Source organism: Apostichopus japonicus, chromosome 4 (assembly GCF_037975245.1).
Source record: "Apostichopus japonicus isolate 1M-3 chromosome 4, ASM3797524v1, whole genome shotgun sequence".
Lineage (NCBI taxonomy): Eukaryota > Metazoa > Echinodermata > Holothuroidea > Aspidochirotida > Stichopodidae > Apostichopus > Apostichopus japonicus.
The window spans coordinates 27,270,025-27,294,678 of NC_092564.1; the positions used below are offsets into that span (position 1 = coordinate 27,270,025).

Sequence of the window (24,654 nt, forward strand, 5' to 3'; positions counted from 1 at the left end):
CTGCTAAAGTGTGGAACTTACTACAGGGCAACAATAAATGCAATACAGACAAGTGGAACTACTTATCAGAGTGATATTCAGAAAATCAGTCTTTCTTCTCATCTGAAATATTATTTCATATATTTTCTTAGCAAAGTGTTTCAGAATAAATGACAGCATAAATTACTGTTGTACACAGTAAAGTTTGTTTTCTCTCCTCGTTGGTTTTAATTTAAGGGGAAAATTTCAAGGTCCTCTTCACCTCCCCCCCCCCCCCCATTAACAAAGGAAAGATCTGAAGAGGGTCGCTGTTCTCAAGTCCATCATCTGAGCCTACTCCAGGCTTAACATTTGTTGGAGTTTGTCAGTGCTCATTCATCAAGGTACTTGATACCTCTTCAAACAACGAACCAAATAAAGAATGCAAAGAGACGTTCACAGAATCATCAGTTTAATCAGAATGATTATCCCTTGCAAATTAAGACCACCATGTAATAGCTCTATCAAACCAAGGAAAAGACAATTACCACCTCCCTCCCCTCCCCCCCCCCACCCAACACCTCACTGCTCCCCATTGCTCCTTAGTAATTCAAATAGATCATATTTGATAACAGCAACGTAAAAGGATGAACACTGTGAAAATGAAAAAAAAAAACAATTTTGGCCAGAAATGACACAATTTCTCAAAATGATTAGATACACTTTGGATTACACTTTACCAGGTTACACATGTTACTGTGACCAAACGTGGTAGGCTAATACAACCAAACATTATTAACACAATCAAATATTTATCACGCATGGCAAAGTTTAACCATGCCTGCATGCTTTTGACATTCAATAAAATAAAACGTATCTATTATGATCATATTATGCAAAATCACAAGTAACCACCACAGTGTTTTAGAAGACCTGAGTGAAGTGTAAATACACAGTTCCAGTTAAGCCTCTGGTATCTACTAAACACAAAGTACACTCTTTGTGTACGACCTTCACATCCTAAATGTATGCAACTCTTTCAAAAGTCAATGTAAGATTGAAGCAAAACTAAACGATCAACCCTTTTGATATATATGAGATCCAACTGCTACATGTTTTATGTGTACTTTGTATGTGTACTGTACTGACCTCCACTATGTAGGCAAACACGTATGATAGTCCACAATGTTGTTTTCTGCATTGTACTAATTGTAAACTTTATCAGCACTATAAGCATCATGAATTATGTCACCCAAGAAACTTGAAAGCACGGTCGCATTGAAGCCCATGTCATGTCATCTTCATGAATCGGTGATGTGTCCAGGCCTGAACAGTGGTGTTGGACCCAGCTGCATAAACCCCTCCTCCCCCCACTCCCCCCCAAGTCAATTAAGAGGTGAAATATGCTGAGCTGTAGAGGTGGCTCATGAAAGAGTAGTGTATTCTCTTTATTATATTATTATCAGCACCTCTGGATGTGTAGTTCTCCGTTTTGATGTCATGTCAGCAGCCACCCTACGATGAAGGGTTAAGGCTAACCCTATCTGCGCAATGTCAAATGAGCAGAAGCCTCAGATATGAAAATAAACGTGTCATTAAATTGTTGAAAAGTGTCAAAGTTAGCTTAAATATGTTAAATATGATACTATTACATAGACACATATCCATTTACAGTAGATTGTGTACATTATCATTTCAAGTGCAATCATCTTAAAGATACAACTAATTGAATTACTCACTCATGTTGATATAAAGAAGCTAGCCTACATAACTGTCTTTAGATGCTGCTGTGTCAGTTTAATAAAAATAGATAAGTACCATTTCCCACTACCATTTCAGCATTACCTGTCACAAGGACCTCTGTACACCAACATTGATATAGAATCCACATTTCGTAGAAGAAAAATCTCTCTCTGGCCCAATATGATACTCTTATGACTTTCCAGGATTTAGGTTTTCTTTTTTAACAAACACATCTGAGGTATATTAATATTTCTTTTGCACTTTTCCATAAGTTTAAGATGGCAGTGAAATTGGAGATGAGTTTGCTAATCTTGCAATAAATCCTGAAAAACAATCTGCATTGTAAGCATTCTTCAGGGTGATAAAAATTTGCCCCAATCATAAATGCAAAATTTTCTTGCTCTTTGGTCAGATTTGAAGCCTTACCATGGAAGGAAAGCACTCTCCTAGTTTTTATTTGGCTATGCAGTAAAAAACTGAATTGGTTGGCACTACCTATCAAACATCTACTTTACCACTGAAATCACCAAATTTGATATATTATAAATTCCTAAACGGCTGCAAGTAGGAGCGGCAGCTAAGTATGTTATGGCATTGTACATGCAATAAGCAATTTGGCTACAGTGTATCATAAAATACATTCTTCACGTCTGGTTCTAAAAACTGTGGAAACCAACAGACATTCAACAAGAGCTCACTGATAAAGTTAAAAGTTATTAACATAATTATGTATCAACCACACAAACAAGAAAATTATAAAAAAAAAAAAAAAATTGCTCTAATTCTGGATCAAAACACCTTCACAACTGACTTGCAGGGAGAAATAATTTCTGAATAAACATATCCACAAAATGAGAACATGAATAAACATATCCTTAAAATGAGGACATGAATAAACATATCCACAAAATGAGGACATGAATAAACATATCCACAAAGTGAGCACATGAATAAACATATCCACAAAATGAGGACATGATATTAAACATATCCACAAAATGAGCACATGAATAAACATATCCACAAAATAAGCATATGAAGTTTCATGTGAGAGATCATCATTGAACAAGAATACCTCCGGCTAGTACAAATTATATCTCAGCAGCAATAGTCACAAAAATAAATAAAAAATTCATATATGGAAGAGAGAAAGTATGAGACAGCAATCTACCAATTCCTCTCTCCCATAGCAACCTTCTCCACGACGACAACAACAACAGCTTCCAGCATGACAACCCTGCACTCCATGTGATGTAGCTTCCCTAGAGGCAATCAGCACCACACGTTTCAAAAAGGAATACAAAAAGTTTCTCTAACCCTTGAAATACTTGATAATTCTTTTTACTGAGAGAAATGTAAAGACACTAGAGGAAAACATGAAAAACAAGGAGAAAAAAAAAAAAGGACCAGACTACTGGAGCCGTTGATCGTTTTCTCAGCTCTGCTACAGGAATGCATTCGGATTGGCTCGTGGATCTTTCAAGTGCCTGAATCGGAAGGTCAGTCCAACTCCAAAGAGCTGTGAAGAGATAACCAAAGTTTTAATCATAGCTTAGCAAACAACCCACATGAACACTAAGCGATAAGATTAAATGATTCAATCTTGGTAGACCATCACTGAAAATGACTTTCTGGTGCTGAGGAAATTCTGAATCACACTCACAACAGTTCACAACATGAATATTGACCTTCGATGTGATTGGCACACACAACTTTGATTAGCAAGAAATTACCTTACAATCACATATAAATTTTACTGGTAGTGTTCCATTCACATTAAATACTAAGTACCAATTAAGTCACAAATGAGGATGCTGGAGAAGATCAAGAATGTAGGAAAAATGCTGTTATTGCAAAACAGCTAAGAGTCACATTATAACTTCTGTCTAAAAGCAAAGAAAAGAGGGAGGGAGGGGGAGGGGAGAGATGGCATGCAGCAAGCATTGAGAGAGACATAATAGAGCAATCAATCGGGTCATTATTCTATTCAATTAAAGCCCCTTTAACAATCGGGTCATTATTCTATTCAATCAAAGCCCCTTTAAATAACTCTTTAGTGTTAATGAAAGGCTTTGCATGGTACAATACCATTGTCAATGATGTATTTTCTTCATCTACGAAACATTTTGATGTTTTGATCGCAAGTAGAAACAGTCACTATCGATACCCTCTCAAATGTGCCTGAATTTACCACACAAAACTATCCTGATAATGCTATATTAGTAAGGGTGTAGTAAGTCAAAAATGAAATATTATAAGAGAAAAAATTTTAAAAAGTGCATATGAGTTAGAAAGTGAAGGCTAGAAACTGATCACGCAAGACAAAACGAGAAAAAAAATATGTGATCCTTGCTGTGCGGGACGGACACACTAGGTCTTTCAAATGAATGTTTCACACCAACATGCAGGAATAGAAGGTGAAATGATAACATTGCCAAGCAGTTGCATTCCCCAGCACCAGGGTAAGTAGTAACTTTTGAATCCTTCTATTTTGACCTATAAAATGGGACAACACATGTGGTCTACTGCAAGCACTGTCGGTCAGATCAGGCATCCTGACCGACTCAAATCGCAGATGTGCGTGTTTCCCAAACATTCATGATTCCCAATACCCAACAGCGAGCCATTTCTTTCTAGTATGGTTCTAATATGCAGTGTTCAACATGTCGTGATCTTATCAGCAGTTTAAAATTGCAATTTGTCAAAATATCACGACTACTACTGTCAGTAGAGTTCAAGATGCACAAAGTAACACCGATCCTTCAAAACTATGTCTTTATTTAACTGTCAATAATTCAGGGTTACAATCTAGAATCCCCCATCCTATCAATCCCCACCCACCTACTCCCCACCCTCCCTCCCTCCCTGTCAGCTAAGATTGTTGTCATAGAGGTTAATATTCAACAACTACTTTTTTAGTTGTTCCTATTGAAGGGAGAGGAGTTAGAAAAGGGAAGAAAGTTGCCACCACCATAAGAAACAACCCAGAGTGTAGCTAACCACATAACTACTGTTAGTCCATCCATCTCACAGAAACCACAAGAAATGACATGAAAGTGCACAGTATATTTATATATATATATGTGTGTTATTACATGGTTATTGATGGCTGATTCTGTTAGCTACAGGAATGCACTTGGATTAGCTCTTGGATCTTTCTGGTTACGATACCGCACAGCTAGCCACACACCTATTAGCTGCACCGAAAAAAAGAAAATACAAGACGAGAAAATGGACTGTTATCAGCGACGAGCTTGAAATGAGTTGCAAAAAGCCGCTAAAAAAACAAAAAGTGCCCATCTCTGTCGACATTGAGATATTTATGTGGTCATGCATTGACACTATATAAAGTCTTGTTGTGGGCACGATGTGAAAACGCAGGATTATAAAACCACAGAGTTATTTTGAAGAGTTTAGTACTTTATATTACTTGTGCATCTAGCTGACTAAACCTCTAGGCAAGGGAGGGGGAGGAGAGAGGAGGGGGAGTGTTACCATATATCATCTTTGGCTCGATAAAGTTACCTATGTTATTTGAGCGAACAACAAGTGATGCGACATAAAGGTGATGGTAAAGGTGAATACAAAACTTTGACGAGTGAAGAAATAATCTGAACAACCAAAACCTTGTGAGGTATTAGACAGCAATGATCTGACCGACCAGTAAACCCCCCCCCCTGACCCCCTTCCCCAACTATATCCCCTCAATTCCTCCCAAACCTTATCCATTAACCTTTACAGTAAATTGCAATTGAAGACACTAACAAAGAGTGTGTCCAGTGTGCTGTCAAGCAGCTTAGCAAAGCTCGGTGAACACTTTGGCGGCAAACTCAACTTCACAGGTTTAGTCGAACCATAATCTGGGTGCTCACAATCACCTACTGTGCCGGACAACTTTGACGACACAACGGCACACTTTTTGAAAGAGTTTGCTGAAGTCTTTAGGAAAAAAAGGCAAATTCTGGAAACTACTTCATGATGACTTTAGGATCTCAGGAAGGGTCTCAGTTCAGTGTATTTGTTTATAATCTTATGCATGATTAATCTACAGGTTATATGCAAGGTTGTTTACGTGTGCAATCTTAACTATTTAGGGAAAAACTGCCAAATCATGACCCAATCAGGCAACTTCTGCAGAAGCTTTGCCAGTTTCTCTTTTGGTCATCAATAGCGACTGTGATGACAAATGACAAAGATGGCAAAAAAAAAAAAAAATTGTTATGAGGATTTTGAGTCATCACCTCTATAAGAGAAAAGAACAATCCGAGGGCGCCAGTCCAGTTCAGGTAATACTTTGCATATTCGACTGCAGCGTCTTCACAGAACTCATCTTCAGGATTAGTGGCTGAGTCTGCACATTTCACCTTGAAATGTAAGAAAGGAGCAAGAGAGAGAGAAAATATCATCAAAATGAAATAAAACTTTAAAAAAAAAAAACTGTTAGCAAACTGCTTATCTGCTAAACAGCCTACAGGTGTAAAAGACTGTGTAAAAGTATAAAGTGGGCTGAAGTTTTGAGACAATATCCTCACGGAAGTGCTTTGTGAAAAAGTATATATAATACTCATCGAATCGAGTTAACTCTATCAAAGAATCTAACTATATGTCTCACTGCTCTACAAACTTTACCAAATAAAACCTGATTTCACATCTCATATAAATCAAATTCCGTAAACTACACAGAGCAATGGCACTGGACGCACACAACAAGTTATAATTCTTCCACACAAAAGGATCCTCTATGCATGCAAATGTACTGGGTCAGAAGCATACGGCTGTAAGATGTACATTCTTGTACCACCCACCTCCCCCTACCATCATGCCTCATATTTCCAGGAGCAAATTTAGTTTAGTGGCCTAGGAAGCTACCAAAAAGTATAATGGAGAGGTTCGATTTTCATTCGCTCGTTCTTTGTGACAGGGTCCTAAGTTTTGTCAAAACTCATGATTGTGTGATTACTGACTAGCATACAACTGTACCAAGAAAAAAGATAGTTCAGACTGTCAAGATTGAATGTAAAATGAAGCTTTACGTTCTTTACTTGATCACACTTCATGCATTATACAGAAGTTTCCTTCAGAGGATTTTTTCTGTTGGCTGAAGTTGATTGCTTAGCAAGATTGCTGAATATTTTCTGAATCTATAAGGTGAAAACCACAACCTCATAGCACTTTGTATTGCAAAAGATATGATAGTTGTTTTGTTTTGTCTTTCAAATTTGTTGATCTTTTGTTAATTATGCATCTGGCAACGGCAGCATGAATGAGACCATCAGGGCCAATTCAGCCAGAAAAAAAATGTCAAGTTTTTATTTCTCTTTTTATAACTTGTCTATCATTTATACACAGAGGACGAGAATATTTCTACAACAGAGATACCGTTTCTAAGATGAAATTCTAAATACAGAGAAATTTGACAAGCAAGCAGACATTCCAAATGTATCAGATTTCAAGTTTAAACCAACAAGAAGAATATATAGTAACCTAAGTAAAAGCTGTAGAAGAGCATTTGCCCAGATGATATCACAGACCCTCTAGCTGTGAATTTATAGTAAGCTAAGTAAAAGCTGTAGAAGAGCATTTGCCCAGATGACATCACAGACCCCCTAGCTGTGAATATATAGTAAGCTAAGTAAAGCTGTAGAAGAGCATTTGCCCAGATGACATCACAGACCCCCTAGCTGTGAATATATAGTAAGCTAAGTAAAGCTGTAGAAGAGCATTTGCCCAGATGACATCACAGACCCCCTAGCTGTGAATATATAGTAAGCTAAGTAAAGCTGTAGAAGAGCATTTGCCCAGATGACATCACAGACCCCCCCCCTACTGTGATCCAACTTCCAGGTGCAGCTTAGGGGGTTAGCCAGTCAAAATAGGTTACATACAGTACTATCAACCATTTCTCAAGTTAGGGTGGTATTAACTTTAACATTGTTTGTCACCAGAAGAATCATTAAAGTATTTACTCATTCCAAACTAAGATCATCTGCATAGGAACTTACATCTCCACATGAGGTTGTGTTATCTTTTGCATTCAGTTTGCAACAGCAATATTGGTTTTGTATTTGTTTCTGTAACGAGTCCGTAGAGTTGCTGTTCCAAGTGGATTCCACGATATTCCGAAGCTGGTTTTCGCTAACTGCCAGACAGAAGATGGAGACGACAAATTCAAGCAGAAATATCAAGAATAAAATCACCATGTACTGAACGAAGAAATCATGTCAAGGGAAATAAAATTCATCCAAAAAAATCAATGAAAAAACTGTTCATAAACTGCTTATAATCTACTGCAAAGACTGGCTGGTTAATACATATAAAAGTTTAGATGGCCAAAACATTTTGATCTCCTTCAAAGGTGAACTGAAATGAAAACAGACTAAGAACACATCCAAAATAGACGAAGACAGACAATTTAATTGAAACAAAAGATGGGAGTTAATAGTTCCCTGTCCATCTAATAACATAAAACTGTTTCATTAAGTGTTGTTTTCCCTATGGATGTTGTTTTTTGTATGTGTGTGTGTCTAACCCTTACCCCCCACAACTTACAGATACTTCATGCCCTAGTTTACTCCAGAAGCCTAACCCTTACCCCCCACAACTTACAGAAACTTCATGCCCTAGTTTACTCCAGAAGCTTAACCCTTACCCCTACAACTTACAGATACTTCAGGCCCTAGTTTACTCCAGAGGCTAGAACCCTAACCCCACACAACTTACAGATACTTCATGCCCAAGTTTACTCCAGAAGCCTAACCCTAAACCCACACAACTTACAGATACTTCATGCCCTAGTTTACTCCAGAAGCCTAACCCTTACCCCCTACAACTTACAGATACTTCATGCCCTAGTTTACTCCAGAAGCCTAACCATAAGCCCACACAATTGAGATACTTCATGCCCTAGTTTACTCCAGAATCTTAACCCTAACCCCCCCCCCCCACAACTTACAGATACTTCTTGCCCTAGTTTACTCCAGAAGCTAGAACCCTAACCCTACACAACTCACAGATACTTCATGCCCTAGTTTGTTCCTAACCCTAATGACACACAGCTAACCTTGTTCTTTCAGACAGTTACTAAATCTACTACCTTCCTTGTCATTAATCAACTATCAAACAGAAAACTGACTGGGAACTAGAAACAAACTTTGAAGGAGCAGAGAAATTAATAAAACACCAGACTTGAACCAGTGACAGGAGCAATATTGACAAGTCCTATACTTAACCAACCAATCAATCCAACCCTCAATTGGTGGTGATCAATAAATCCTATATTATTGTTAATTGATCACTAAAATCAGTCAAATACAACAATTTCAGTATGCAATGATGATACCAGGGTTTCCAATTATGTCAATATTTCCATAGCAACGACAGTATATCTGCCAACATTAATAGCATAACTAATGATAATTCAGTAAATAACTGAAGTTTTGTCAAAGGATACAAAGAAGAGACAGACTTGATGGTGCCTGATGGCTCCTATTAATCCAAGCAACGAGACCAGAAACAGGAACACTCCGCAGGCTATGATACCACCGACTGTGGACATACTGTCAACCAAGGCCTGGGCCTTGGCCACTGCAGGCAAGATGATTAGTAGTAAAGAAATCAACTGGGAAAAAAAAAAGTTAGTTGGTTAGAACATGGTTCACAACATATTATTACTGAAACAGGCTTTCAAAGGTCCTACTTTTACTTTTATTGTTTACCAATTTCTTATATAAAATCTTAAGACATGAAACTTACCATGAAACTTAACATGTCAATACAGTATGTCCAATATGTGGACATCATATATGCTACCGTACAGTATATACTGTAAGGTCTTTAAAACTCTTTCTTTCTACAAGGCGCATGAATTTTTGAACAAGATCTTTCGCCTTAATAATAGACCATTATTTGTCTGTACAGTAACTATTGTTACACCTTCATTCATGATGTCCTGGAGTTAGACTGTGTTCACATTTTTGTTTATCACTTTTGTGGGAACTTATTATAAACTTCGGTTTTCGGTATAGGCCGAAAGTACCGAAAGTAAACTTGTGTGTTAGTGAGTAAACTTGTGAAACAACATATTTCCTTTTCTTTGAACCTAAGCATTGCATGGTAACAGATACAGTAGGCTTTCAATGACAATGTTCGTTAAATTCACAAAAATAACAGAAACCACCTCCTAGATCAATCCTGTCCATAACAACAGTGGTTTGGTGTTATTGTGTATTAAAGCCTAAAGAGTTGAGTGTTGAGGATTGATTGTCACAGTATGACATTCATCGAGTCAACAAAGCCAAACATTGCACTACATATAAGAATGTCAAATACAAGCTTGAAATTTACTCTGACTTGCATATCATGCCTTGAAAGCAATGGCAAACATATGTACTTCTGTTCTGGTCATAAAAGATTAAAGTACAGTAGACCAAAGACCAGACAGAAATAACAACGACAATTCTTGGCTTGATACCAACGGTACAGAGAGTCCGAGACTACAAGCTAAACCCTGCTTATTGACTGTAGTACATAGAGGGGTACATAGAAAAATACAAGAATTTAATGCAATCTCTGAAGAACTGTACATATCACACATCTACTGTGGATGTATCAATATACTGTATATATTATTGTACAGATTCGATATGCTGTATATATACAGCATATAGATATGTACTATACAGTATATTGTATATAACTGGTAGACACAAGCATTGCATTATTCCCAGGGTAGGATTCAAGGTTTGCATAGCCACTGTCAATTTGTTCAACTGGAAACCTTTTATCTGAATGTTGGCAAAGTATTCTTTCACAAGGTCACCTGTTTTGAGTATAAAAACTGTGTACCAATTTGCAGTTAGTTTATGAAAGAAACTAAATTCCCCCAAGTGATAATTATTACAGTAGAACATGTGCATAGGAAATTTTTCATATCTGACTTTAGATTTTTCTGTTCTTGATGGGAATAGGAGCATTTTTCTGAAAAAGGAATTTCACTCATGAAACCACAAAAGAATTGAAGTGGGTTAGGATATATCTGGCTGGTAATGTATCAGCTTCCTGAGTAGGTTTTTATCAAGTTTTCAATGCTATACGATTATCATAATACAAATACATTTCCATAACAAGGTAGCTGATTAGCTTGACTGGCCAATTTGCATTTCCAAATATTGAAGAAATACTACATGAACACAAATACGTTTGAAACATCTCCAAGTTGCTTTTTGCATGTGATTATAATATTTTGAGACTTTAGCAATCATGAAAATCTGTCTGGGTGACAAAATGTTGACAATCGAACAAATTCATTCAACTACTAAATCACTAGCATTCATAAATTTTAGTGAACAAAATAAATCGCTGTGAGTGTCAGCATGGTGTCTCAGGACATTACAGTACCAGTAGCTAGTACTGTTCGTAACATGCAAAATGAAAACAAGCCCAACCATTACCATCGATCTCAAATGTGATAGAGAAACATGTGATGAAAAAATTAAAAAGATAATTTTATTGTGCCTTACAATGATAATATTAAGAATGTCCACGACCCAGGTGTTCAACTTTCACTGTAAACACATATGTTTAGATTTGGTCTAGACACAAATATTGGCAGAATTGAAAATAGAGCAGATGGTTATGAGCCTAGGAGTATTCCGAAACAAAGGCTTTCTTTTGCAATATTGAAGAGTTTTATTTCAGGAGAATTTCGCTCATGGATCTCTCTCGCTCCATTTAAATGAGATAGGATGACCAGGCCTCTACCCAAGTATTTAATCTTGATAAAATAATTAATGTCACCTAGATACTGCTGTCATTCACTGCATACATTCATGTTATAGAACATTCATGTTACCAAACACACTGTGTATTTATGACATGTCACGAAAGGCTGTTATCACAGTGTGCATGAAACATTCATGTCATCACACACACTCTGTGCATGAAAGACATGTCACAAAACACTAAGCATTTTCACTGTGCATAAAACGTTGATTATCGATATTTTCATTATATATATTAAGAGGACTGCAGCATATAGGATTATTAAGTTTTTGTACAGTAGTAACAATTCCATTTCTTTACAGATACTACAACAGCATATTTTACATCTTTCGGAGATACCCGCCCCTGTAGTTACTGTAATATAACAGGCAGTAGCGCTGCTATGATATACACACACGTTACACTGAAATTATTATGATATATATCAACAATTATAAATATCAATCTTCATAATGTTTGAAATCCATCTCAACTGCATACTCCAAATCGCACTGCGTCTAGCGTAATATACTAAAGTAAACACTTGAAATGAGAGTGAAACCCAAGTACTGAATGTCACTGAAAGATCAACATCACATAAACTACATCAGCCAGTACCCAGTGGGCACTGTATCACTATATAGTATGCAGTATGGCAATAACACAAAAATTATGAGATGATGATATTTAATAATAACTTTCCTCTGTCAGCCAAATATGAAGCTTTTTATATTCTGCGTTCGGAAATGACGATAACCAGAGGCTTTTGTAGACGCAGCAGAGTCGTATCCATGGGTTACCAGCTATCTACTACCTCTATCACTTCTAGTTTTATTGTATTACTTTCAATAAAGTATATTTCTCTTCAGGCAAGATACGGTACCAACCTAGAGTAGTGCATTGTAGGACACACATCATTCACAAGAATGTTATGACAATGTTTTTCATTTCATTTTACCCATGAAAATCTTTGAAAGAATATTGAAATATTTTCTAGGATAAATTCTCCACCCCCCCCCATAGTTGTTTATGACTACAGTATTAATACCGTTGATTGTACATGCACAACCTGTCAAAGCTTAATACACGGTACAATACTCTCTTTTTCTCTCGTTCCTTCCTACTGTAAGCTCTTATCTTTCATTATTCGGACAAGCAGCAGCCTTTCTTTCAGCATCTTGTTTCAAATAATAAGAGTCCCGACCTTTCTTTTTCTTTCTTTTTCAACATTTATGTACTGTACGTAGTTCAGGTCTGTGAGTACTCCTATGCTGTATATATTTAAGACACTGCAAGAATACCTCTAAGATGTGATTGAACTTTAAAAGTTAGCTGTTTTGAAAAAAACAAAAAACAGACAACTTGTAAATTGCACTATTAGAGGTTAAAACCACATCCTGATCGATAACTGTAAATATTTTCTAGGATAAATTCTCCCCCCCCCCCCATAGTTGTTTATGATCGATAACTGTAACTGTTCAGTGACAAAAGTTTTTTTTTTTGTGGAAAAGTTGATGTGAACTTTTATTAATGTATCTGGCAACAGCATAGTACAACGACATCATCAATGGTTAATGAGTTGCAAATGATGACGTCTTTGTGTGTTTCTTTTCTACAGTAATATCAAATTCATTCTTCCACAGAAAACGTAAAATATTAATTAATAATAGACGGTGATAATAGCCTTAAAGCAATTTTCATTTTGTTGACGCCTCTTGAACACAGAGCGCACTGACAGGTACGAGAAAGTTCAAGGATGAATCAGCAATTTGATCACCATGGTAACAGGAAGACAGTATCAAACCTTTAGGAGAACATGTGACAAAATGACATCATGTACAGTACAGCCTTCTGGACATTTCTTGGAGTGAGGAAAGATTTATCTAATAAGTGTAAGAAACAAGATTACTTTTAATTTCCCTCATAATAATTGTACTATACGATCTATATCATGGCAAGGTCCACAAGATTACAATACCCGTACTTCAGTTTTTCCTTTTTTCAATGGCAACCATAATTTGAACAAAAATCAGCAAATACTGTACTGTACAATCAACAAAATTACAAAAAAAATACCAGCTAGCATTTAAAAACTACACTTCAGTTGTTTTCAAGACAAAAAAAAACAAAAAAAATCATAGTATTGACATATTTCAATGATTATCAAATTCATTTAGATCTCTTTTAAGTTCATGGCTTACGAACTCTTTCTTTGGGAAAATGTGAACACTTTGGAGAATAGAAGAGGTTTGTACTCCCTGAACTTAGCGAGGTACACCCACACTGTACACTTGAACAAACAGACATACTATAGGTACTGTACTTCATAGTTATTAACTTGGTACTTTGACATCAGTATTCATAGCTCATTCATGAAACCACTTCACAATTTACTGGTTTTTACTGATCATGGTAGATCAAAGAACACCATACTCAAACTGTACTAGTGTATCATGCCATATATACCTGCACCTGTTAAGAGTACCCTGTACGTATTAACGATCAAAGCCACGTGAGGGAATAACTGCAAATTCATCTTATATACAATCCTATCATGTGTTAGGGAGCTAATTGCAAATATTGTTACTGTTGCCCTGTGTCAAAACTTACCTTACTGAGTTACAGTTGAATTGTAAAAGTAAAATATTACTCTTAAAATAACATGTACAACCCATAGTACACAGTGCAACCATTATGACACTTATTCTAAGTATGCCCTGTGTCGTCTGCATGATGTATGGGACATTTGAAAACTAAAACTTTAAAAGGATGATAATATTAACCATTTCAAACGATTCATGGGACCTATTTAGCATACAAAATTAATCATGTTAAGTATGAGAATACTTTCAAACCATCATGTGACCATTCTGTCCCTCAACTGTAGTTCATATATTTAGGTGTACATAAAACACCATCAAACAATTGCTTTTTTAATGAAAGTTCTTTTCCAACAAAAAACTGTCTGATATTTTAAGGCAGAAAATTCTCTCCAGTTTACTTAACTCTACCAGCTGCAATCTATATTGTAATACAAAGTTAAAATTCAGATTGGGGAATGCCTTCACCAGAAAAGTTTCTATTATCAATTTTGCACATGTATACTGTATCCAATGGCCTCTTTGGTACAGGTTGAGGAAGCCCAGTGGACTCGCAATACTGCAAAATTATGTAATATGTACTGCACTGTATCTTCACCAATCACATAAAAAAAGTTGTGCAGAATATTCCATACCAGCAGTATGATGCAGTTCCAACTGAAATTTCACACCGGTCTTACAGGGTAATAATCGCTGCACGTGAGTTTTTTTTTCCTTTGCAACGACCACGTTTTGAAAAGCAAATAGTCTTTGATTGTTACAAAGTCCTGTGATAAAATCGAAAGGGTATGGCACTCTTAAATTGCTTTCCGCTACATGAGACTGTGACGAGTGACAGTACTTACTATACTTTTCATATGGAGCACATCTGATTATGAAATTTACAACTCGGGGTGTGCTTAACTAATGACCGTCATACTGTAGCATCACCAAATTCTATGTAAGATGGGCAAATCTATAAGAGCTCTACAAAATATTTTAGAGCAGCTAGTAGCTACAGTACAGTTGTACGTGCAAATTGGGTCATAACGTATTCTATATTCTGTCAGAACCAAAATTCATAAGACTCCAAATTAATATAAATTTAAGTCTTATATATCCTAAAAATAAGTTTCTGAAATCAACACAGGCAATGTCATCACCCCCCCCCCCTCCTCCCAATGATCTTCTTAGGGATCTATGACAATGTTTTGTAACTTGTGTTCAAGCCTAACAATGCAATGCCCTATTCAACAAATTACTCGTGAAAATGTGGTTAGTGTTATTTGAAGAATTCCTTTAAGCATTTGTTGCTCAGGTATATTTGCATATATTTAGCAAACCAAAACTTTATTACATGAAAGTTACAGTACTTATACCTCACGTTAATAACTGGGCTTTGGTTAAATTTACAGAGTACAGTATGTTATTTATGTACAGTAATGTGTTTTGAAAGCATTCATAAACACGTCGTGCTTGTGTATTCTTAAGCATTTAAAAAGGTCTGTTGAGCATCGATATCATGAAAGCTTGGTAAGGACCCCTAAACAGTCAAGTTTACAGTAGTACTAGCGGCCCAAGTAAACCTCTAACAATAAAATGAAAAATGTTGTAGATCAGAATACCAATACACTAAAGGGGCCTAACACCCCATTGAACTCTTTTTTGAGGCATTTTCTACATGCAATTGGCCATAATTTGCAAAATGTAAGGGGTTTCCAAACATGTTTGCTGTTCTCTGCCACTGTGATCTTTTGCAAAGTTTTCGGATTCTACAGGAACTCGAAAAACGTTGTAAGTGTGAGATACATGCTTTTTTCAACCTTAGATTTTCATTTCACTTTAACGTTGGCTTTGATTAAGGTGTGCAGTAACCAGTGAAATTTTGGGATATTATTTTTCAGTTAAAAACTACAAGAATACAAAATTGGAAAGACACTTGTGTGGCGGGCTCAAAGGTGCAGTGAGGTACTGTAATGGGCCTACTGACCCACAAATAGCTAGTATTGGTATAGTACAACAAGACTACAAGAGTCCTAAATCTATAATGTAACAGAATCCAAGCTACTGTACCTATGTCTTGCAAGCTAATGTTCTTTGGAATTGTTGGTGACAAAATAAGCCTAGAGGGGCATATTAATGATTCTGTGTCATGGTTTACGTTGGTCTTCACTTTCTTTTGGTGGAATTTCAAACTGCACAGAAACAACATTTTCCAATATGCATTACGTTGCACTATGTGTAGATCTGCCTTTACCTAAGTTATTGATATTGTGCTTTTGTACATCAAGTATAGAGTCTAAAACAGAGTTAATAGTGGTGAGTGAATTTGTGTGTTTTGGCGAGTCAATTTTTAGTCATGCTTTCCAAATAGCAAGTAATTTTATAAATATTTGTTGAGGCCTGGTGCACAAGTAAAAGTATGCGATTTTAGTTCATTTCGATACTCTCTCAGGTATGAATAGTAACAAATTTCCACCAAATTTTTACACTTGAACACAACAAGAAAGTGCTGGGAATATCACCAAATGCAAACATTACGGAAAAATTCACATGAATGGATTCCTCAGGTTTATTTATTTGCATAAAAATGTAACTGAAAATGGAGAATGATGTTAGTGATTTTTACGAATTTCTGGAACAGGTAGTAACGGCTTGGACCGGGTAGTAATTTTTTCGCTGGGTCGGTCCCCTGAGTACCCTGTGCCCATCACTTCTAACAGATCTGTTCTCTTTACAGATATTAGATAATTAGATATACAACTCCATAAATGTTTTTAGAACAATGCGTCTTCCTAACAGGATATATTTGGAGTCAGAGCTGCAGGGGAGCAACCGTCATTATTCAAGAAAGAATTATGTAATTTACTTGAGTCAAAGTTGTAGTGGACAACAACTCTCAACTCCATTCGAAAAAGTGACCTTCTGAAAGTCAAGGTATTTTGTAATTGTACCTAGCCTTGGCCCCTAGTTGTTTCTGCCAATGCTTTATCAAGATTAAACTGGCATTATAGAAAGTTTTCATAACATTGAAACACTCCAACTGCAGCATCTGTCTGTGCACCTGCATATACTGTATTACACAGTAGGCGCTATGCAACTTTTGGGAACGTTAGAAATTATTGTATTGGCCTATTTTTACCATAGTAGTTAGTACAGAACAACAGCCCTAGTTATTTGCAATGTATTTTTTCTCATTAAAATCCATTGGGCTAAGGAAGTAATGTTTCCCTTGTCTAACTTTCTTCTATTCTTGATGCCTGTAATTTATCTGTAGGCTTGGTTGAATTCTGACTGAGTGTAGCCATTTTGAAAACGCAGAAGCTTGAACTTTACGTTTCTGCGATCGTGTTCCAACTAAGGCCTAATGTCTCAAATGTTTCAAATACAAGGTCAGCCCACCCTACAAATTCTAAAATGCTGTAAAACTAAAATTGTACATGTGTATGAAACCATTAGGCTTCACATTAGCCTACGTTAGGATACTTACAATGAATAGACTGTTCAGGGCAATGAGAGCATTTCTGCTACACTGAAAGCTCCCGCACCCCATCTTGAATTAAGAAACTTCGTCTAATAGCTGTGAGAAAAGAAATGGGGATTGGAACTCCCTGCGGTTCTGATTACTCCACTGAATGGTTAAGATTTAGATACGTGGCTGTGAACGCATAAACTTGTAAGTTGTACACGACACACGATAGCTGTGATATTTTCGATAGGGTTATGTACACAAATAACATGCACTACATGTACAACAGATATTATACCACATCCTACTGTAGGTACGGTATAAATACACTGTGATTGTTGTGTGACGATCGACGTTGAGAGCTGTGATTGGTGATAACTATGGAACGCCAAAAGTAAATGTTATGATGTCTTGTAACACTTGCAAATGTGCGTCCACATTTTCGCCCGATTTGTTCATGATTTAGTTGACTACTCAATGAAAACTTCCCACTTCACGGGAGTGGGTTCGTCCCTAAGTGTTGTGGCCGATGGACTGAGTAAAAGCTTTCCGTGTACCAACAGGATTCATTTAGTGCCCACATATGTTTTAGATTATAGGTTTCGTCCTTGCCGTAATATGTAAACACGTTTCTTTAAAAAATTAAAAAATATCCGCTGGCCGACAGGTACACTGTTATAAATGACGCTCTAAGTGACGGGAGGACTTCACTGATCTGTACACTAGTGTACAGATCAATGGGTGACTTCCACACCTAGAAAACTTTTTAAAAAAATTAATTTTTTTTATTTTTTTTTTTATAATTTATAATTTATTAATTATCGCCGCAAACTTTATATCCTATGAGAGGAAATAAAAGAACAAACGTGAGGATCTTTACTTCTGTGAAAAAATGGCTCTGTTCTACAAACGGTTTCATCTGCTTTTGTTTGTCATGGGGTTTGCAAAGAAGAAAGCAGACAGTTGCAAAGGTCGTATGCATTCTGATATCTGGTCGTTAGAAAGTACCATTTGTAGGTTTGGACTGCACACATTGTTCCCAGATAGGTAGCTCCAGTGGGTGGCCGTATAGGATTTTTTTTTTTTTTTTTTGAGTCTATTTTCCTTTTGAGTGTTTATTTCTCGTGATTATTTTGAGTCAATTTTTGCACATAATTTGGGTCAATAAAGCTCTTTTGTTTAATTTCAGCAAATGCTTTACTCTATGGTTCCACTGTTTTGGAGTATGGTTTTGACATGTTTGACTGAAGTATTAAAACAAAAGAGCATAGGTGGGCAGAATTATCTTTTTTGTTGGGAGTTTGTTATTTTAATTATATGTTGGTACCTTGATACTCCTAGCTTTTCCTGCAATCTCACGATCTCCCGATTTATTTGCAAATCTCCCGGCAATTATGTTACTTATTATTATTCTAAATGCGATAATGGTCTGTGCTACGAGAGTGGAGAAAATCCACTTCGTTTTGCAGAGAATACTTGAATGAAATGCAAATGCTATCGTGTTCTGGAGAGCTAGCGTTAGCGCGACAATTACTTTTACGTAGCCTATATTATCGCAACGGCGACGCATAAACCTAAACAAGTTTCTGTGTTACTTTTTATAACGCTATCTGATTTTGTGCGTAGCTCTCGCAATATGCTTGCCCTAATCTTCCGATTTTTTGGGTATGGAAAAGTGTACATCTTGGCAAGACAGGTTTGCTTATGTCTGCACTAAATTATTAAATGAACGCAAAGGTACATGGAAGCCATCGACAATGAGATTTAGCATAACTTGACTTCAAAAGATGTGCAATGGACACACAATTGGCCTCACGTTGAATACTTCGCTCATTAGTAGCTAAAAGGATACAACCGCACATTGTCTGATTCTGATGTGAATATCACTAGTTTGTTGCAAGAATACGTTTTGGTTTCACCCTGAAGAACTGAAACTACATAGGGATTTATCCAACTTAAGGGCGGGCTTGCTGTTGTATTCGAACTTCAAATCTAAGTGAGGATGTCGTAACATGACAAGCTACTAGGACAATGTGATGATGTGCTGTTGTTGAATCATGTCAAAAATTTTAAGGACCGTGTTCTAATGACTCATGTGCTTCATTTTAGAAACGTATTGAATGTGATATCAAATATCTACCTTATGATATTCCTTTGATCATATATACGTTATCCATTTAAACCCATTTTAACTTTGACTCTATTTATTGATTTCTATGGAGATTAATGTAAACTGGTGACTAATTGGTTCTCATTATCTCTGTGATTAAAATTATAACATTGTGATTGGCTAAAAGTACGTAGTTCCTTCAACCTCGTGTTGAGCAATTACGTCTTGCTGTACATCTCGGAAGGGGAGAGGGAGGGGGTGGGGGTGGAGGGGAGGGATCCCTGTGCTTGACTTGTAAAAGTTAGTAACTGCTGTTTAATTTGTTGATAACACAACAAATGTTTTCTTCTGAACGGATTCTATTTTGAATTTTTTCGTGGTTCCCTGCTTGCTACACTACCTATATTAAGCATAATGGACAAGGGAATGCCACAACACAATCATTCAAATATGAGAATATTTTAATAAACCCTGTCTTGATATCTGTTCTTTTCAGTTTGAAATAATAATGTGAATGCAAACTACTTACAATCCTGTTTTGGTAATGTCACTCATACCGAGATGAGATCGTGTATCCAATTCGCTTTACATGGATTAGGATTAGAAGATAGTATAAAGGACTTAAAGTTGAATTCCAACTGATTTGCCTACTGCAACCTGGGTCTCTTTCAAACACACAGAAGTGACAATATGTCACCTCCAGCCAGCTATAGGATAAATAATGTTACTTTGCTTACCTTTAAATTAGAACATCTTAACCAGAAACTCTTTACAAAGTTTAAATCTGCTTAAAAATAATTTGCTCCCAAATATGTCAGAGAGTAATTAATCATGGGTGATTTTATTTTGTCTCTTGCATTTGTTGGAGAGAAAGACTGGCATCAGGTGATATTGCAGGAACATTGCAAAAGTTGGGATAATTTATCCCCAAGGCCCCTTTAAGCCCCCCATCGTTATTCAATGGCTCGACTTTTCCATCCATTTCGATCTCAAAAAAAAAAAAAAGTGTGTTGACACAAATACTAAACAGAAAAGTTCCCAAATCAATTTATTTGTTTTTTTTATTTCGAATGGTGATCTAATCTGTGGTCGATACAATCTTGAAATTTTTATAAATTTTTTATTTTAACAGAATGCTTTTGGCATGCACCATATACCAGAGTAACATTATACATGTGACTATTTTGATTTTAAAAAAAAAAAATCCTTTTTTGGGATAGCATAAATTTGATAAGTGCTACACTGTAACATATTTTCTGCAGAAAAACATACCGATTGGGTTAGAAAATGTATTAATAAGTTTAAAAATTAGAGAAAAGAAGAAGAAAACACAAGAAATAAATGCAGGATTAGTTTGCTGAATCACAACCAAGCAAACTACCTCAAACCATCTCATACAAAATTTGCTTTTCAAAATAAATGATACAATTAATCTTCCAATTGAAAAAATAACCATACCTCACTCCCCCCTATTTCTTCTCCCACTAAACTCCATAAAAAAATCCACAACACACAATAGAATGCTATTGTTTGTTGGTAAACAATAGTCCCTTAAACAAAAGACTTGATATTCTTGTTTTCATTCCCATTGTTTCAACTATTATAGTTTGTACATAACTTCTTACGCACAGGTTTAGGTTTGTAGTTTAAAGAAGTCAAACCTTTTCCAAATACTTCATTTATTCAAAATTGTTGATAAAGTTTAAAGCTTTAAAAAAAGGCCAAAATACTTTTATTTTGTTACAGCTTAGGCGAAAATTTGAAATCAAAGTTTTATGTGTTAGGATACCGTGGATGGCACTGAACAATGAAGCAAGCATCACATGCTGCTACATAGGAGAGCCATATGATTCAACACCAAATATAATCAGAACAAAAATTGAAAGATCTGGTTGTAATAACATGATAAATGAGTTACTTCCCAATGCATTATGAATAAACATCACCTTACAATGAACGTTCTATTATGAGCCAATCTAATGAATATGTAACGATTATGAAAATTCAACACACGGTCACCATGACGACAATCAAATACAAAACTGTACAAGTGTGAGAGTTTCATTTAAAAATGAAATGATGTATTAATAGCAGGAAGTGACAGAAGAAGAGAAAACGAAGCAACTAAAAAAAGAAGGCATTCTTGGCTAAACTAAAATATCTGGATTTTTTTATTCAAATAACTCTTTAAGCAATGACAACTTTCATGCCAAATATTTCTTTAGCAATTTTGTGATCATAAATGACTGATAAATCCAGGTAACATGGTCTGTGTATAAAAAGCTGTGCAATAGAATGACGATAAAAATAAACTTGTAGAGCTCTCGAAGGCCGAATCAAGCTAATTCAATTTAGCAAAACCTGACCAAGGGCGTCTAGAAATATAAGCGATTGGTGATTTTTAAAAATTTTTTACCCCCACCACAGAGTATGTTACCATATGCTAACTAATCCCCTGTGCTAGCTGCTACCCATGGCGTTAACTGTTACACAGGGAATACTACCACAGCAGGATTACAGCGTCAGCAGTCAATACAGCTTTGATGTAACAATACGTCGCAAAGATCTACTTTTTTGTTGAGTGGTAGATTATCTGACATAACAGTCAGTCCACACCATAATTAGGTGCCTATATAAAAAAAAATTAAAAAGGCGTAGCAATGATCACAAATACACGGTGGAACTGGATTATTTTCAATTGGAAGAATCAGGGTTAAAGACAAAGAAAAGGAAAACTGAAAGAATATTATTATTAGTTTGATTTAGAACTAAAAAGTGAATTGGCAATACCAGCTTACTGATGAATTCCTCCTAACTAGTTAGTATAGGGTGTCATGAAGCAATCCACTTGTTAACTCTATCAGATTTGGCATAAACAAATTCACGATTCAAGAGAGTGAGAGTGTGTGTCTTCACTTCAATCAGAATCCTCTGGTGGTTTATTGGCATATTTGGCTTTCCTTATCATTTCTAATTTCCTTCTGGCCTCTTGTAGTTCTTTTTCTTTCTTAAGGATCATCTCCTGAGCTTCTATTTCTACAGCTATATTGCCAACCATCTTCTTGCCAATCTCCACGCTGACCGCTTCCTCTTCTTGCATTGCTGCTTGCTGTGCTGCTGCCACCAAATGTTCCGATGCCTTCTTCACTGCATTACCCGCAGCCTGCAGAAATGGAAAAAAAAAGGAAAAAAACTATTGTAAAGCTTGTGTGACTAATCTCTGCTCTTAATATCTTGCAGAAGACAGATTTAAGAATGAGATGGCCAAATTTCTCTGATAAAATCAGACAGTGGTTTTGTTCTTGTCAAATAATTCTTAGTTGATATGACTTCCCAAACTTTCAAAAACACAAGTAATGAACTCTCTTCATCCCCCCCCCCCCATACCTCCCACTGATCCAAACTGATCCAAATATTTCTACTTTATTGTTCTTCCTAAGACTAAGAACATTGGCTTCCACTTGAAAAAAATAAAGATATGACCCCCCAAAATTGCAAGTTATACCCAAAGAAAGACACTATTTCAAACTTTGTCCAGTATTCATGGCTTTGTTTGAATAATTGTGGTTTCAATATTACCATGGACACACAGGCTGAAAACCAGGTACCACCAGCTACATACCATCTACTGAGTATCAGCTACCATCCACTGGGTATCAAGTACCATCTGATGAATATCAGCTACCATCAACCTTGCTTTACTGCTACTACCTCTTTATTCATATTTTAAGCAACACTTTGCATGTGTACATATCTTCAAATAAACAATTTTTTTCAACCTGCACTGCTAATCTCTCTCTCAAATCGTCTACAATGAATTTTCACAGGAGTCAAATGACCTTCTCTCGCTCTTATTTCTCCTCCAGCACTTCCCGGACACAAAAAGTGACTAAATTCAGACTTACCTGAAGTCGCTTCATGCCTTCACTGAAGATATCAGCCTTCACCTTACAGGCCACCAAGAGCTGGGCTGTACAGGCAGCGACTTGCTTGGCTGAAGACACCAGTCTCTCCTGGGAGGCATGACCTTGAACCAGTGCATTAGCTGACTCGCACAGGCCCTGGGTGGCTGCCGCCACTTTACGGGCCGCTGAGATCAATCCCATTGACCATTGGCCATCCTCGCTGTACCTCGTAGGTGCATGGGAAACCTGACAAAGTAAAACCAAAAATCCCAGTTAGTGACCCATTTTCCTAGAGGCTTTTAGAGATGTCCAAGACAATGAAGAAATGGTGCTGATATTTGGAAACTGGAACATCTACACGTGGCATTTTAATATGAAGACAATCTTTCACGGAATATCCTTTCCCGCTACAAAATTGAGGTTCATTACCAGATTTTGAGATTGCTAGCGTGATGCAAACCGTGGAACCACTGCGAATCTAAGTTAAACTTCATGCCTATATATATCTGTTGTATATATTTGTGTCAATATTTAAGCCATGTTAGTATCTGAATCATCGAGAATATATTGAGCAATCCACAAAAACAATCATCATTTAACTGTACTCATTGTCCAGTTTATGCTGTGTTATATTGTCAGATAAATGGAGGCAAGGCATTTATCTGACAGCAAACATTGGCTGATAAACTATAATAGCATACTGGCTCATCCCAACCTTGTCTCTCTTAGAATTGTATAACAGTTAGGTGGCCATGTGCTTCATTCATCAGACCCTCTGACCTCCAAGCACATACCCACCCGTCCGTCCGTCGTTCTGTTTATCTGTTTGTTTCGTTTTAACAGATACCCTGTTAGATAGCTATTGCTCTGACCTACATCCCTCTAGATGACAGACTAGTTCCTCTCAGCCTTACCTTGCCTTGCTGTACCAGCTCTCGCTGAGCATGAGACGCTGCCTTGACCAGAGCACTAGTTGCATTAGCGATAGCCTTCGCTGCCTCCAAGATCTGCTCCTCAAAGTCCAGACTTTCATCAGCCTCCTTCAATTGTAAAATTAATAAATGAGAGAAAATGATGATTAGATAAGTCGCCAATCGGCGGTATCAGTGACAAATTGACGACCTAGAAAGA

The 24,654-nt window shown here is 36.6% G+C and overlaps 2 protein-coding genes across 17 annotated transcripts in view; both read right to left on the reverse strand.

Annotated features, from left to right (window-relative positions):
- Positions 1 to 1,336: 1,336 nt before the first annotated feature.
- On the reverse strand, positions 1,337 to 17,762 carry LOC139967010 (tetraspanin-31-like). 2 transcript variants are annotated; one of them, XM_071970606.1, is made up of 6 exons: positions 17,530 to 17,762; positions 9,152 to 9,319; positions 7,704 to 7,904; positions 5,943 to 6,065; positions 4,797 to 4,898; positions 1,337 to 3,220 (listed from the first exon to the last, which is right to left on the reverse strand). In XM_071970606.1, exons 1-5 carry the CDS (start codon positions 17,590 to 17,592, stop codon positions 4,824 to 4,826), a joined length of 630 nt encoding a protein of 209 aa, XP_071826707.1. In that variant the 5' UTR covers positions 17,593 to 17,762; the 3' UTR covers positions 1,337 to 3,220; positions 4,797 to 4,823. The 2 variants fall into 2 exon arrangements, with proteins under 2 accessions (XP_071826707.1, XP_071826706.1); XM_071970605.1 differs by lacking the exon at positions 4,797 to 4,898 and having other exon boundaries at positions 1,339 to 3,220; positions 17,530 to 17,758.
- Positions 17,763 to 20,661: 2,899 nt separating this feature from the next.
- Positions 20,662 to 24,654, reverse strand: part of LOC139967003 (talin-1-like) — a 121,347-nt gene continuing 117,354 nt past the window's right edge. For all 15 annotated transcript variants that reach the window (XM_071970585.1, XM_071970581.1, XM_071970575.1 and 12 more), the window contains 3 exons: positions 24,438 to 24,563; positions 23,524 to 23,769; positions 20,662 to 22,781 (listed from right to left, as the gene is read on the reverse strand). In XM_071970585.1, the coding sequence (XP_071826686.1) occupies positions 22,536 to 22,781; positions 23,524 to 23,769; positions 24,438 to 24,563 (618 nt within the window). In that variant the 3' untranslated portion in view covers positions 20,662 to 22,535. The remainder of the gene's footprint in view (positions 22,782 to 23,523; positions 23,770 to 24,437; positions 24,564 to 24,654) is intronic.

Bases quoted from the DNA above. Each gene is read 5' to 3' on its own strand.
- LOC139967010 (XM_071970606.1), bottom strand. From the start codon at position 17,592: ATGGGGTGCGGGAGCTTTCAGTGTAGCAGAAATGCTCTCATTGCCCTG. The intron at 9,320-17,529 runs GTAAGTATCCTA...TTTTTTTCCCAG, and splicing joins CCCTGAACAGTCTATTCATT to TTGATTTCTTTACTACTAAT. The intron at 6,066-7,703 runs GTAAGTTCCTAT...TTACATTTCAAG, and splicing joins ACACAACCTCATGTGGAGAT to GTGAAATGTGCAGACTCAGC.